This window comes from Eumetopias jubatus, unplaced genomic scaffold (genome assembly GCF_037043125.1).
Source record: "Eumetopias jubatus isolate StellerSeaLion01/CBP00866 unplaced genomic scaffold, mEumJub1_p1.0 scaffold_3, whole genome shotgun sequence".
In the NCBI taxonomy this organism is placed as follows: domain Eukaryota; kingdom Metazoa; phylum Chordata; class Mammalia; order Carnivora; family Otariidae; genus Eumetopias; species Eumetopias jubatus.
In genome coordinates this window covers 118,593,073-118,609,285 of record NW_028274809.1, presented here as the reverse complement: position 1 = coordinate 118,609,285, position 16,213 = coordinate 118,593,073, and the positions used below count along the sequence as shown (strand labels likewise).

The 16,213-nt window shown below is 48.4% G+C and overlaps 1 protein-coding gene across 2 annotated transcripts; it reads left to right on the top strand.

Moving 5' to 3' along the window:
• Positions 1-11,746: 11,746 nt before the first annotated feature.
• On the top strand, positions 11,747-13,870 carry AMER2 (APC membrane recruitment protein 2). Of its 2 annotated transcripts, XM_028103450.1 has the most exons (2): positions 11,807-12,623; positions 13,002-13,870. In XM_028103450.1, the coding sequence occupies exons 1-2, from the start codon at positions 11,807-11,809 to the stop codon at positions 13,868-13,870; spliced, it is 1,686 nt and encodes a 561-aa protein (XP_027959251.1). The 2 variants fall into 2 exon arrangements, with proteins under 2 accessions (XP_027959246.2, XP_027959251.1); XM_028103445.2 differs by having other exon boundaries at positions 11,747-13,870.
• The last annotated feature ends 2,343 nt before the right edge of the window (positions 13,871-16,213 follow it).

Genomic DNA, 16,213 nt, shown 5'->3' with positions numbered 1-16,213 from the left:
AGGGAGTGTGACAGCCATTTCTTTGCGTCCTCGCTAGCACTCACCTGCTATTTAGGATCTGCTCTACCAGCTACCGCTTCCAAGAACCGTTTTTTTTTTTTATTCTGCCCAGGTAGAAATAATTTGTCTTATACACCTTGTAATGCCTCACTTTCATCCCCTAAAGGCAGGGTCTCTATTATTGTCATTAGCATACACACGTCCCCCTTGAACTATACTGTAAGCGGTCTGAAGGTAGACTCTGCCTTTCCTACCCTGCCAGGCCATCAGTATTGCAGGACAGCAGGAGCCCACATTGCCCGAACACAGGGGGCAGCACCTGACACTCTCACGTTGTGTCTCCTGACCCAGATTCATAAGGGGATCAGGTTCTAAGAGCTGTGGTGATTCAATTCCGTGACTGCGCCACTGAGGCGATCTCTGGGGAAGTCTGGAAAACGGACAAGTGCCAGAAGGCTGCCAATGGGTGAACAGTGTGCTGGTGTTCAGAAACGGGCCGAGGGTGGAGGAGGTGGGGCAGAGTCCAGCGTGCTGCACTAGAATGATTCGGGGAGGGGAGGCCGTGATCACCAGGAGTCAGCAGGGGCTCAGTGAGAGCCTTCGCACTGACCTAGTTTCTTTTGCTGCCAGTATTCTGGTTGTGGCACACACCAGAGAAATGCGAAGAGCGGGACGTCTCTGGAACCCGGTGAACGTGCTAGCAGGGTTCTTCTGACCCTCCTGAGACAAAGTGTGAAAAGGTGGGTTGGATGCAAAGCAAGACAAGTTAGTGAATCCACAAATACCTGAACAAATCTGCCCTGCCGGTTTGCAAACGTGCAGATCAATGGCCAGATGTTAGTGTGGAGAGAGGTTTTTTTTAAAGTGATGTTCCTCAGAGCTTTCTGCTTGTCTCTGAATGCTTGGGAAAAGATGTGGAAGGAAGAGGTAAGTCATGAGCCAAACGCAGGTTTGGCTGAAAGCTGCAGAGGAGCATGAAATTAGTGGAACACAAAATCAGGATCTAGAAAGACCGGATGAATCAGAGCATCAGGCCAAATTCCATAAAATGGAATTTAACTTGGGTCCCTCAAAATTATTGCACAGGGATGGAGTGAGAGGTAACACATTTCAGGTGACAGAATTTCTATGTGATGCCGTATGGCAGTCAAAAATTCCCCTTTGATTCAATATCCATATCTAGAAGACAGGAGGTGATGGTCAGTCTGTTCTGTACCAGCCTAGGCATACCCTGGAATAGGACACTAAATTCTCGGGTCCGTCATAGGAAAATGATAGGATGATAAGGAACAGTTCAAGAACAAAGAAGGCTACCCTAAAAAAACAAAATCTCAGAGATACTTGAAAGGTAGTTTCTGGAAGAGGTGTCATTTGGAAGTATGTATGAACTTATTTTCTAGAAAAAAAAAGAAGTTGCAGCAGTTTTGGTAGATGGTATTCTCTCTCATGGCCATCATAAGCTTTCTCATCTCACATGTTCTTTTATGCTATGGTCTTGCCACTCTCCAATAAAGACATCGAATTTAGTTATCCTTCCCTTGAATCCAGGCTACCCTGGGACTTATTTTGACCCATAGAATTTGGTGGATATGGTGACATATAACTTCTGAAGCTGGCCCTTACCAGTTAGGCAGCTTTCCACCTTTGTTGATTGAAATGCTCAATTTCGGGGTCCAGTTCTAGCCGCCTTCACATTGCAATCCGTGACAGACCTCAGTGGATGCTAGGTGGAGCGGAAGATTCACCTCACTGAACCCTGACAAAATATCTGATCCACAAAATTCTGAGCAAATAAGACGGTCATTGTTTGAAGCTACTAAGTTTTAGAGTGGTATGTTACTCAGCAACAGATCATCAAAACAGTGATTAAGAAGGTAGACTATGGAGTCAGACTGTTTACTAGCTATTACATCTTGAGCAAATCATTTAACTTCTTTGCCCCAGTTTCCTTTTCTGTAAAATAGGGAGGGTAAACCTCACGATTACTGTGAGGATTAAATAAGGCATGAGAATCCCTTGGAATAATACCTGGCCCATAAAAACTGGTCAGTACTAGCATAGTAATAGGACTAAGGGGTGTAAGCTGTGAAGATACAAAATAATTCAACTCTATTTTTAAAAAATTCTCTAGTGGAATTGTCCAAACGTGGAGTAAGCTGCTTCTGGATGTGGTGAAGCCCCCTTGCCTGGAGATTTCCAATCATGAATGGGTGGCTGTTTGTAGAGTTTGGGGATTGATGACCCCGTCAACCTTAAGATTCTATGTCCTGTCATGTTGGGGCCAAGTTTTTGATGGAGGAGGCACTCAATGTGTTCAATACACTTTTCTTGAATTGACTTGAGCTAGATACAGAAGAAAGACGTACTCATCTGGCTAGATCATTACAATTTTGAGATTACCAACATATTTTACTTGGCATAATGTTTTCTCATCAACCATTAATGTTCCTGTACACATCTTTATGAGGTCAGCATCACCATTCCTGTAAGATGAAGGACTTAAAGCAGAAAAGCTAAGTGGCTTATTAATTATTGAATGAACCGCTTAGAGCACCTTTCCGCTTGTGAATTCAAGGCTGGAACACGAGGCCCAGGCCACTCAGCTTCCTTGCGCAGCAAGGTGGTACAGAGACCGTCCCAAGCTCCCCGAATACAGGGACGAAAAGGCACAAAGACACAGCACAGATCTTACTTCTCTCCAGCTTCTGAGCTCAAGAAGCAGCCCCAAGTAACCCCTGAATTACAGAAGTTCAAGAAAGGAGGGGCTGCCCATTCAGAAGTTAACGAAGGAAAAGGAGGTCTGGCATGGGAACTGTCCTGTCTGTTATGAACTAATAAAATGTCCCAGACCTGCTCCCAAGGGCCCTGAGAAATAACAACTCCAAAGTCACTTGCCATTCAGCTGACTGTTTCTTGCCAGGTCATTCTAGGGCAGGGCACAAGACAGGGAGAGAGAAACAGGAGGGCAGAAGTTCTGGGCGAGCGGGGGAGGGGCCCCAGCTTGCTTCCTGTGCTTTTGAGTTTCCCCACACATTGGCATCAAAGACTGCGATCTTGGGGCTCTAAATGAGGACAGACTGACCCAAGAAACAGAGACAGGTGGTCACTTTGCTACTTACTCTGAAACCCCACATGGGGTATTTTAATAGTGCTCTCCATCTGTCCAACCTCGGGGGCTAATCCCTTCCTAATCTGAGCTGTAATATAATAATTGGGTAATCAGACAAGACACTGCAAAAAGCTCAGGCCATAGTTTTGCTGTGCTTTTTGGCTAGACTCTCCCCCTATTAGAGCGAAGTATAGCTGACCTAGAAATTTCCCATTTAAACTTCAGTCTTCGCTAAACAAAAGCAGACACTCTGAAGAAGTATACATGTTTAGGAAGCACAACCCTCCTTCTTGAGGGTAATTTCAGTCCCTGCTCCCTGCACATACAGGAATCAGCTGCTAGGGGACCACATGATCTTGCTCTGTGCTACAAACTGGAAAAAAAAAAAAAAGGAGAAGAAAAGGGGGAGAAAAGCTTCATGGTTAGCTTGGGCTAATGAGCTCACTGGTGTGTGTCCAGGAAACAACCCAGAATGAATACATCTGCTGAGATTTCTCTTTTGAAAGAAGTAACCTTGTTGTGGTGGATGGAAACGAAACATAAATGTAAGCTGCATGAAGCCGGATCAGGGACTGAACCTAAAGCACATGCAGAAAACCCAGTAGGTGGTTAGGCGCTGGGACCAAAGTAAGCAGGGCTATCTGGGGATTAACCCATTATGGAGGAAAACATAGATTTTTTTTTTCCCCCCAAAGGAGAAAAAACAAACACTTACACTGCTGAGGCCGGATCCCACTGGCCTAGCACCTGGGAGGAAACAAAGGTGCTGTCAGTCCAGTTGGCTGGAGGTTTCTCACACTGGGGAGTCTCCTGGTTGCCATCAAGGACAGGGTCACAGTTTATTCATGACAGCCCCCAGCATACAGTAGGCACACACTAAATGCTAATGGATGCGGCTAAGGCAACATGAAGGCCCTTTCTAAAATAGTACAGAGGTGGCAGTGGCTGCAGTCAGGTAGATGTTCATTCACTTGAGTCTATTTCAAACATTTGCTAAACGTATTTGCTTTGACCAAAACATATTCTCTCCAAAAGAGAAGGCTAAAGGAAATGGAGCGAGCCGGGAGCGGGTGACAGAGACTGGAACGTGAGGGTCTGGAGATCGAATGCACGGTCTTGTGGCAGGAGGAAGCATGGAGGAAAGTGAGCCCACTGGGGATGTGGGGTGTTTCCTTTCCCCAGAAGGGCTGCAGAGTGGGCTGATTTGCTAGCAAATTCTGCTAGTTGTCTGCTCTAATCTATTCTTTCCTTCCATAGTAATAGGGGTGTGGCCAGGCACATGGTTAGACCATATTTCCCATGCTTTCTTGTAGCTAGATGTGGCCATAGGACTAGCTGTCACCGTTGGAATATGAGAGGAAGTGATACGCACCACTTCTAAGTCGAAGCTTCTTCCAGGATCCCTTTCCCAACAGCCGACTAGATGTGGACGGCGACAGGACCCCCGGGGAGATATGAGGTGTGAAGCCTGAGACCCTGGGTGATCACATGGAAGAAACCCCTGCTCTGTTGACTTGGATACCTACCTAGAATTGGTAGGTGAGCAAGAAATAGACTTCTGTTGGGTTGAGTCATTATTTTGGAAGACCTGTTACAGAAGCTAACACCATCCTAAGTACTGTTTAGAATATCAAGAGAAGTAACCTCCCCCCCCATATCATGTAACTCAAAAAGGGAAGATGATGGCCCCAGAAAGTGAGTTATCAGCCTCTGACTGAGATGACTGAGCTACTCCCTTGCAGCTCTGCTGGTCCACGGCTCTGCTGGTCGCAGAGGGCAGAACTACACTCTTCCCTGTCAACACAACGCTCAGTCCCTCCAAGTCAGAGTCAGTTTATGGCAAGAGGGCCCTGGGGCACCATGATGATGGAGGCTGTGCAGAAAATGCCTGATTGTGTGTGATGTATCATGAGAATATGCTGCACCTCATAGAGACACAGAGGAACTGGGGTCCCAGCCATGACGTGGGGAATGCACGGGATACATGAGCTGCGTAGCGGGAGCAATAGTCCCCCAAGTGAGAGCCTTGGTGTGTACAAAGCAGGTGCACAGTGACATATTCTGGGAATTTGCTCTGACTTGCTGGAATAAAGACTATGAGAGCACGTGTGCTTCTGTGTTGTGTGTAGGGGGTTAGGGATGGGATGGGGCTGGGAAGTTAGAGTAGAAGAGGTAGGCATCGATGCAGAAAAAAGAAAGCAAAAACAAGATAAGAGTCTTTTTCAAATTCAAAATAAGCTTTTAAAGCCCATGGCAGTATCTTTGGGTATAAGGTTTTTTTTTTAACTTACACGAGGCAGGGTCATTTAAACTTTAAGAACCAAGGTTGCAACCTCAGCGATCAATTTAAAAGAACACGCATGTGTTTTGCTGGCCCAGACTACTTAAGACCCCAAAGCTTTGGGGATGGGAGAAAAGAAGTTGGAGAGGAAGAAAGGGTGCTAGGGTTTTTAATAAGAAGGGGCTCTGCATGGTCCATCCAGGTTAGCTCCAAAGGAGTGGGCATGAGACACGCTTCCCCATGTTGCCATGAGCTTAGGAGCTGAGACTAGGAAGGACCCTGCTACTATCTGTCTGGAGCACTTATGTATGTCCCCTTCGCCATCATGGCAGGGACAAGGGAGTAGATGTTATGATGTGGGGCAGGGGCAGAACCAGAGTGGCATAGGAAAGCAAGGGAACTCTTCATGTTTCTGAGAGTGAGGTTGAAGTGGCTGAGAAAGGGAGCCAGCGATCCAGAAGGTGTCATGGTTGCAGTGAGGAGATGCTGTGGCAGAGAGCAGGTTGCTTGTGTGACTGGAAACCAGATGGGAAGGACAAACCTGGGCAGAGGGCCTCCCGTACCTGCACGGGCTGGTTCGTGCTTACTGTCTATCTGCTAAGAGGGCTGGACCAACCTTGTGTGTGATGTGGCTCTGTGTCAAGAAGCAGAGACACAGTAGAATTTCTTTAAGATGAGAGAGAATACACCCAAGGGAGCAGGTGCTCGGGCTTGAATTCATTTCTTGCAGCCCCTCTAGGCTCTCGATCTTGAATTCCTGTGCCTTGCATCCTCATTAACACCTGTGGGCCACCTCTTGGACTCTGGCTGTAGTTTGCACCCTCTCTGGGATCAGATGATTCCCACTGCTGAGTCTGGCCACTCCCTAACATGCATTCATCCATGCCCAAAGCCCTGGCATCCCGTCCACATGGCCTCTGCTGTCCGATCTCATTTTGCCTGGTTTTGGCTTCTTTGCACCCACCTTGGCACTGACATCTGGAAGGGGCCCCACCCCACTCTGCAATCTAAGATGGAATATTTTCTAAGAGTAGCTCAGCCAAAGAGCAGGCCAGGAGAAAGGGAATTATGGGAAGGAGCCGCCCAACGGTTATGGTGTAACCCCTTTGCCAGGCTGCCCTGCAGGAAATTGGAGAACAACAAAGCCATAGTGTTTCTCTTATTCTTTCCCAGCCGGACAGCCCTCGAGGCTCCTCCTGGTTAGTCCCCGCGGACCCAGGGCTCTCACATGTGTGTGCCAATGTCTAGTCTGGGCTGACGTCATTTTCGTTCTTGTGCGCTCTGGCTGGCTCTGGTGCTGTCCCCTCACTGCTGGCCACCCCCGGAGTGCCATCCCCAACCTTGCAATCTGCCAAGAGTCCGCACCTGCTGGAGCAGCCCCTGCCCAAGCTGAACCCACTGAGGGGGTCTGCACGAGGGCACTGGTGGTTGTGCCGAAGGATGAAGGTGACATGGATGCTGTCACCACCACTGGCCATGCTGCTTGTTATGGGTTGAACTGTGGCCCCCAAAGCTACGTTAACGTCCTAACCCCGGGATACCTGCGAATGTGACCTTATTTGGAAATAGGATCTTTGCCATTGTGACAAAGATATAAAATTAAGATGAAGTGATGCTGGAATGGGGTGGGCCCGTGGTGCCGTGTGACTGGTGCTCTCATAAAAAGAGAGGAGACACAGACAGACACCGGAGGGAGAACATCATGTGAAGATGGAGGCAGATGACCTCATTCTGCCTGGTTTTGGCTTCTTTGCACCCACCTAGGCACTGACAGCTGGAAGGGGCCCCAAGGGATGCCAATGATGGCCAGAAAGAACCAGAAGCTAAGAGAGAGGCACGGGAGCTACCCCGATACCAGCATTGGCAGCTTCTGCATGGCCTGTGCCCCCCGAGACCCCCCGACATTAGAGACAAGTGCTCATTTTGCTTTTGTTTGGTCTTTTCTTCACACCCTCTTGCTCTACAATCCAGGTATAAACCAGCAGGGGCTGGGCCAGGGTGACACCTTATGAGTGGTGACCCGCGGAACCCAGAACACCTCCCCCCCGAGCTTCCTGGCCATTCCAGAGCCCAGGTGGGCTTCTGTCTCCTCTTGAGAGGAGCTCTTTCCCCTCAGCCACCTCAGCTGTGCTCCAGGGTTGATGTGGAAAATGACAAATTGGGGGCACTTTTTACAGTGCATGTTACTAATTAGAAAAGAATTTCTCCTCTGTGTAAGCATATACCCAGAACAGCTATTACCCCACCCTGAAAGCCGATGTTCAGGACAGATCAGGAATCAAAATATGCAAATAAGAACGTAAGAACTTCAGTCTAGCCTTGGCTGACTGGTGCTCAGACCTCTCTAGTCCTCTTCTGCCAAGCGCTCGCCTAGAGCTCTCTTCGCAGAAAGGAGGGTACAGCAAAATGTCAGTAGCATGGACCCCTGGGCCAGGCTCCCTGGCAAGCGGCATTCACACATCTCTCCCCTGGCAACTGTGCACTTTACCTTGTTGTCTCAGCTTGTGTGTGGCCCTTGGAGGGCAAGGATAGACCTTGGCCACAAGGACAGAGTCAACTGCAGGATGAGGGTCAAGGTTGGCAAAGCTGGAGCTCCTCCTGATGGTCCTCAAACAAAGACATTTGAGGGTCTTCACTCAGCTCGCCCTAGAGGATAACCATGGTGGGGTGGGGTGGGGGTGGAGATGGACAAGAGTGGGAAGGCAACATGGCCAATTGGGCTGGGGCCCAGAGCAGGCTAAGTGGTCTGGAGACAGAAGGTGTTGGTCCCAGTTCAAGTATCATTTCCAAATGTCATTGGCTAAGCATTATCCCTTTAAAGACCGTAGGCAAATGTAAGGTAAAGCCAGCAGTCTCCTCAATGGGAATGCTGTGACAAGGGGAGGTCCACAGTAGCAGCTGCTTCCTGGCTTGAAGGGTAGCTCCTCTCCCAGCCTTTTCTGTAGAATGTTCTGGGTGGTTCCCCTCAGTTAGAAAATGCCACCCAATAAGCTTGGGACACAGACTGGAGCTAGGCTGGTCAGAAGACACCCTGAAAAGGGAATTGATGATGATGATGATGATGATGATGATGTTGACGATGAAGATGATGGTAAGCTCTCAAATGATTCCTCCTGTGTTTCTCTTATCTTTTTTTCTTGTTTTGTTAATCCTCCTCCAAAGATGCTCGTTACCCAGAGAGAAAAGCCCCGACTGAATAATAAACACTCCCTTGTGCCAAAAAAGAAAAGCACGCACATGTCTCCAGCAAAACCCGCTTGCTGTTCACATTTGCAAACCATCCTATCATTCTGAAACAGCGTTTTTCTGAAACATTTATCCTCAGCTCCTTTCTACTCTAATTTCCTGTTTGCTCTCTCAAATGGTAGGTTTGGGAAGTGGTTGGGGGCTATGGTGGAGTAGGGGAGAAAGAATGAAAGAGGAAACCATAACCCCAAACAGGGATAAAATTATCCTCACTGGTAAAATTATCTTCACTGTCATGATCTATCTTTCTGGGACAAAAGTCACCATTTTGTGCAAATACAGATTTTGCTTCCCTGACTCTTGACTGTGAAGAACGATTTAAGGTGTAAGTAAACCCTTGAGATGGTTCATAACAATGGCCTTTGGCTTCAGGCTGCCACCCAGCGGTTGGGCTAGAACTCTAACCATCCGCCTCCCTCGCTGGTTCCTGGGCCCTGGGAAGGGGGTGCTCTCCCACCACGTGTCTGATTTTTCTGGTAAGATCCCTATAGGCTGGCCGCACTCTCCTTTTGCTGATAGTCCCCAAAACAAGGCTCTTGGGTCGGAGAATATTTGAAGGTCCCCATTCACACAATGGCTTCTAAAGCTCCCCTTGCTCTGGGGCCTTTGGAGGAGGAGGATTTGGATTGTCCCTGTTTTCTTCTGCCTCAGGGCCAGGGACTCGCCATCATAGCAACTTCCCCAGACTGAAGACTGCTTTGTCCCTTTCTCTTTGTTTGAGGTCTGTATCTCAAAGGAATGATACCCAGCCCAAAGTCCTGGCTACAGGTTTCCACGAGTGGCGGGGGGGGGGGGGGGGGGGGGGGGGGGGGCAAGGACTGTCATGTAAATGAGACTCACACCGCCTGTCTTGATAGGCCAGCGCTCTGCAGAATAAGCGGTCCACCTTCTCCCAACATCAGGCTCAGGTATGGAGAAGGGGAGACTTTTTACAGGCGACTTCACTTTTTCCTGATTCCTGTCATAAACTCTTTCAGACTGACACAGTTAGGTAGTAACCCACCAATCAGAGCTACTGTATGTGTGTGTAAAAGAACTGAAAAAGATTTTCAGCTGCCTTTAAAAGCTTGTGAAGAAATAACAAATGCATTTCTCTTTATAGTTCTTCATACCTCTTCCCTCCCCTCAACAATGAAGACCCTGATGCATCATGGCAAGTGGTCAGTTAGAACTGGCAAAAGCCTCTCTGGTCTCAGTTTTACACCCTGCCCTGGGGACACGTGTGCCGATAGTGGCAAAGACCTGGTCAGATTCAAATGCTGAGAATGGGGGTGCCTGGGTGGCTCCGTTGGTTGAGTATCCAACTCTTGGTTTCGGCTCAGGTCATGGTCTCTAGGTCATGGTCTCAGGGTCGTGGGATCAAGCCCCAAGTTGGACTGCAAGCTCAGCAGGCAGTCTGCTCAAGATTCTGTCCCTTTTCCCTCTGCCCCTCTTCCCACTCATATGCTCTCTCTAAAATAAATAAATAAATAAATAAATAAATAAATAAATAAATAAATAAATAAATAAATAAATAAATCTTTAAAAAAAAAAAATGCTGAGAATGAAAACCTCTCCTGAATCCAAACTCCTTATTTTTTAAATTTTATAAAACAATGTTCTTGATAAAAATCAACAGAAAAGGGCAAGTATACAGCTAACAACCCCCAGGCCTAAATTCAAACCAACTGTGTTCCATGCTATAGGACCTGCCTTGGCCAACATGTTATTAGTAAAACTCCGACTTCAACCCAGAAAGAATGGAGGTTCTGGGTATAATGCAAGTAGCTCATAAAAAATGAAGCTGGAGATGATTAGGGAAAAGACGGATATTCACATGTATGTAAATATCACATATTGCTAAATAATATTTATGAATAAAATAAATGATATGTTAATATTACATCTTTATCACATATTATTAAGTATTAAACATATATATTATATATAGATAATATATATATGCGCTTCTCCAAATTTCTTCTTTTATTGCTAATAAGCCTTCAGTTAGGATCAGGAAATTAGGTGTAAAGGTTACAATATTAGCAGTCACCTTCAAAGTCAGATTACAGAAAAGATCCCCAGATTGGGATGTTCCCTGGGACAAGGTTTCCATTTTCCCCAGATTATGTGGGTCAGAGCAGCTGCAGAGACTCCTGGGCACTCAGCATCCTGCCAGGCTTTTCCATGTTCCATAGGGGAAGGGGGCTGCAGGAAGCCCTGGGGGGATAGTGAAGGGGGTAGGGGGTGGCAACAGTGGGGGGCAGGAGTAAAGCCCATGTCCTGCCTAATGGAAAAGAAGAAGGCAGACCCTGGACTCCAAGGACCACCTGGGGAGATTCTCAAACTGTGTCCTCCACCCTCCACTCATCCATTGTGACCAAATGCAGGCTAGGCAGTGGCTTCTGTGACCTGAGCCCCAGGAGCTGGAGTCTGGGATAAAAGCCAGGGTTGTCCCTAAGGACCAGTCAACTTCCACCTTACAGAACTGTTGCACTTTCCTTGCAAAGAGTTGCTAATTGGTATTCGACTGATGGCTGGTGTTTTTGCACAAGAATCAGAACCGCATTAGTAAGGATTCAACATCCACCCCGAGATTGTGCTCAGCAGTGGACAAGACACAGATGTAAACAGGCACACTCCATGCCTGCTGGGCTTGGTGCCCAAATGATAAGGACAGACATGAAAGGCTCGGGAAAGACATAAAGACTCATGAAGTCCAGGATAGGCGCTCAGAGGAATAACCATCGTGTATTGGGTTGAATTTCTTTGTCCATTTTGGGGGTATCTTGTGATCCACGATTGGGCTTCTGGAAAGAGCCTATCTAGAGGAGGAGTCCGAAGGTGGGTAAGATTGGATGGAATCTGAATTCCATAAAGGCGACTCTAATTTCTGCAATCGACTCGAGGCTCTGTTGCCTGCTCTTGCCACACACACACACACACACACACACACACACACACACACACAAACTATGCAGCACAAAGCCAAGTCGGATCCGAAGTGGGTTAGGGTATTATATAAGCCCTTGGCGGGAGGGGAGATGGTCTTTTCTGTGTGTTTCTTTTGCTGCAGCGGCGGCGGCGGTGGCGGCAGCAGCAAGAGTGGCTCAGGTTGATTTAGAATACGGATGACAGTGGCCTGGCGCGAGCCCACGGCTGACGAAAGCTGCTTAGCCCTCTCGGTTTCCATGGAGACAAGCAGGAGCAGCGGCGGCGGCGGCGGCGGCGGCGAGGCTGTCAGCGAGCGCGGCGGCGGCGGCGGCGGCGATCGCGCGTCCGCGGGGGTCTGCAGGAGGAAGGAGGAGGCCGGGGCCCGGACCCTCGCGGCAGACATGGACTTGCATTGTGATTGTGCTGCCGAAACGCCGGCCGCCGAGCAGCCGTCGGGGAAGATTAATAAAGCTGCTTTCAAATTATTCAAGAAGAGGAAATCGGGTGGCACCATGCCCAGCATTTTTGGGGTCAAAAACAAAGGGGATGGGAAAGGCTCGGGTCCGACGGGCATGGTGAGGAGCCGGACCCACGACGGCTTAGCGGAGGTGGTGGTGCTGGAGAGCAGCAAGAAGGAGGAGCCACGCGGCGGGGGCGACAGCGGGGGCGGCGGCGGGGGTGGCCGCAGCGGGGGGCGGCCGAACCCGGGTCCCCCCAGGGCGGCCGGGACCGGCGTGGGCTCCCTGGCCAACAGCTCGGTGGCGAAGTCGCACAGCTTCTTCTCCCTGTTGAAGAAGAACGGGCGATCGGAGAACGGCAAGGGCGAGCCGGCGGACGCGAGCAAGGCTGGCGGCAAACAAAAGAGAGGGCTGAAGGGGCTCTTCAGCAGCATGCGCTGGCACAAGAAGGACAAGCGGGCCAAGGCGGAGGCGAAGGGCGAGCGCGCGGGGGCCCCGGGCGGCCTCATTCTGCCGGGCTCGCTCACCGCCAGCCTGGAGTGCGTCAAGGAGGAAACGCCCGGACCCGCCGGCGAGCCGGAGAAGCCCAGCAGGGACGCGCCGGGAGACCCAGCAGGTGAGCTCGGAGGGGGAGAGCCGGGGCCGGCCTCCGCCGATCGCGCCCACGTGCCGGACCGCCGAGAGGCCCACAGCCCCGGGGTCCCTAAGGCCGAAAGCGCCCGGGGAGAGGACGCCGCGGGGCATCGGCGCGCCGAGAAGCCCCGGGCACCCCCAGAGCTGGGCGCTGGGGAGGTCCAGACGGCCGAGGATGCCTCCAGGACAGGTGACGTTCCGGTAAAGACCGTCCCCCTTGTCGACTCGGAATGCGGCAGCGGCCGAGCGGCGGCCATCCCTGACCCTTCCTCTGTTGATCCACCCTCAGACCCATCGGCCGATCGTATTTGTTTGATGTTTTCTGACGTGACTTCACTGAAAAGCTTTGACTCTCTTACAGGCTGTGGAGATATTATTGCAGACCAAGAGGACGAGGCAGGTCCCAGCTGTGACAAGCATGCCCCCGGGCCAGGCAAACCAGTTCTGTCTAAAAAGAACCCCGGCGTGGTGGCCTACCAAGGAGGAGGGGAGGAGATGGCGAGCCCGGAGGAGCTGGACGACACCTATCTCCAGGAATTCTGGGACATGCTCTCCCAGACTGAGGACCAAGGACCAGGGCCCCAAGAGGGAGCGGCCAAGGCGGCGGCAGCCCTGGAAACCAAGGTGGTGGCCGAGACGTCCAAAGACGCCAGGTGTGCGGAAGGGTCCAAGGACGTGTCCTTGGGCAAGCACAGGAGGCTCAACCGGATTCCCATCGAGCTCCATCCCAAGGAGGAGCCTAAACAGCCCGAGAAGGAGCAGCAGGAAGGCATCCCCAATAGTGACGAGGGCTACTGGGATTCCACCACTCCGGGCCCTGAGGAAGACAGCGCGGGCAGCGGCAAAAAGGCGGGCATCCCCCGGGATAGCTACAGCGGGGACGCGCTCTACGATCTCTACGCAGATCCGGAGGGAAGCCCGGCGGTCGTTCCTGCCAACGAGGAGACGTCCTGCTTGTCCCGGTTAAAGCCTGTGTCTCCAGGCACCATCACCTGTCCACTGCGAACACCAGGCAGTTTGCTGAAGGACTCCAAAATCCCTATCAGCATCAAGCACCTCGCGAACCTTCCATCCAGCCATCCCGTAGTGCACCAGCAACCAGTCAGGAGTGAGATGCCCAGAACAAAAATCCCAGTTTCCAAAGTGCTGGTCCGCAGGGTCAGCAACCGGGGTTTGGCTGGGACCACCCTCCGGGCAGCGGCGTGCCATGACAGTGCCAAAAAGTTGTGAGGTCTCCGAAGCCAAGGTGGATGGACCACATGTCAAGGAATACAACTTTCCCTGGAAACCACTCAAATAAGTTTTGCTTCTCCTAAAGAAAAGCTTTTAGGACCATCCCAGCTCCAGAGCCTAGACCGAGGACGTCTCTGTGCCGCCAGCAGGGGCAGGATACACCAGAGAGAGGGTGCTACACGTGGGATTCTCCTCTCCAGATAAGTTCCCTGAGAATTATTTTCAAGCACTTTTAGTTTTTTACCTTAAAAAAAAATCACTTTTTTTCTTTTTTCCTTTGATGCACTGAACACTTGGAAGTCACCTTTACTTGCCTTTGCAGAAAACAGGACTTAACCAAACCTATGTAAGCATCATGCCATGATATTTGGTGCGGCCAGGGCCCAGAGAGGGCCTGGAGGAACGACTGCCAACACCAGAGGAGCCCCTCCTCTTCCATGACACTTTCCTTCCCTCCTTCCTTCTTTTCCTTTTTCTTTCCAGGAAAAAAAGAGAGAGAGAGAGAAAAGAAAAAAGACCCTTTGCTGTATCACTGTGTGGGAAACACCTGCAAAGCTGAAAGAGCCAGGTATTTACCTGATGAGCAGAGGGGATCACTGATTGGTCAAAAACTTACCTACTTTTAGTTGCTGGGTATGCAAATAGGTCAATATCTACCACTAGGACAATAAAGGAGCATTTTGGTTTGGTTGGTTTAGAGCATCTGTTTGGGGAGAAATAAGAAGCTCAGCAGAGCAGGTTTTTTCTTTTTCTTTTTCTTTTTCTTTCCCACCCAGTGAAGAAATGAGGATCAGGGAAAGATTTCACTAAAATGCCAATAGACACAGTATTTTAGCATTTATAAACTGTAACATTTTCATGTGTAGATAACGCATATTTTACAGTTTATCCAGCTGTTAACATTTTATAATCTGTCAGTAACCTCGAATTTAAAATCTGGTTTTATTACTAGTTATGATAACTGTCCCTGAACCACTGATGTTCTTTTATGTACTGTAACCTAAAAGCAATTCTGTTTTTGTTTTATATGGGATCTCTGGCTCTCAATGCAGGAAAAAAAAAAAAAAGTCTATTGTGTTGATGTCCCAGAGGAATGATTCTGCCTTGTCTTGGGTAAAAAGACTATTTGCTTCTCACTCTCAATCCTGGTTTTCAGAGATTTTTACCTTGGTTATAAAAATTTCGGATTCAACCATTCTACAATATGGGGAGTCCCAAATGAGGAACATATTTTAAAAACCCAATAGAAAAATACAGTTTTTCATGTTATTTGACTTTTGCTTTATAGATTCATAATTGAGACATATGTTCAGAATATAACACTGGCAAGTGTATATATCATAAACACTCTATGTCAAGATTTTTTTTTTGAAAAGTGGTTTCCTGATATGTATATTTTCTATTATTTTAGATGAGACATTTATTTCAGGATGGGTTACCATATGCCTGGATAGTTTGAGTGATTAACTGAAGCAGTTCCTAGAATGCTATTAGCATCTAATGATTATATAATATCCTCTTTGAAACGCACTTCAGTGTGTTTAATCAAAAGACCGGAGCTTCTGCTAGGAATTGATTCATGGTATCAGGAAGATTAGACATTTTCAAGGAAAACTACATGTATATGATGGCACAAACACTTCTATATAGCTCCCATTTTTCAGAGAGATTGCCTAAGTAATGAACTGATATTATATGCTTTCCAAGCTTGTTTTCTATTTTATAAAGGAAGGAAAGAGGCAAGTTAAGTATATGGAAACCTATTTTAATAGTACGAAAGGAACAAAATAAACGGACATCAAAGGCAAACAAATTTGAGCCAGTAGCATAAAGCAAATCGTTCCCCATTTTAAATTTGCAATGATTCAATTAGAAGAGGTGGTAGAGATTTGTTGAATTTCTTTAGTAGTCAGATTACTGGATTTTATTGCACTGTGTCAGATCCTTAATGTTATTTCAAAGTAGTGTTTTAATATTTAATTTCCTTATACAGATGAGGTCCTATAATCAGATATAGCCTTAAGCACTCTGAACCCACCAACAGGAATTCATAAAGCCACTCACACTCACACGTGCTTATGCACTCAACTGTGCACAAACTAACAGACAAAGGCGTGTACTGTACACTTGGAAATATTTTACAAATTATTTCTGTCTTGAGAAAGGGATTTAAATTTGATTTCACACTGATAGTACTATTTAGACTCCAAATGCATTCATCTTCCTCCAGTGAATGTAAAGAACATAAATTTTATTCCTAGCCGTAAAACAAAGGATGTTTATTTTCTTCTTGTGCATTTTCTTGTGAGGGTTATCTTCTCCTCTGCGTGAATCCATCAC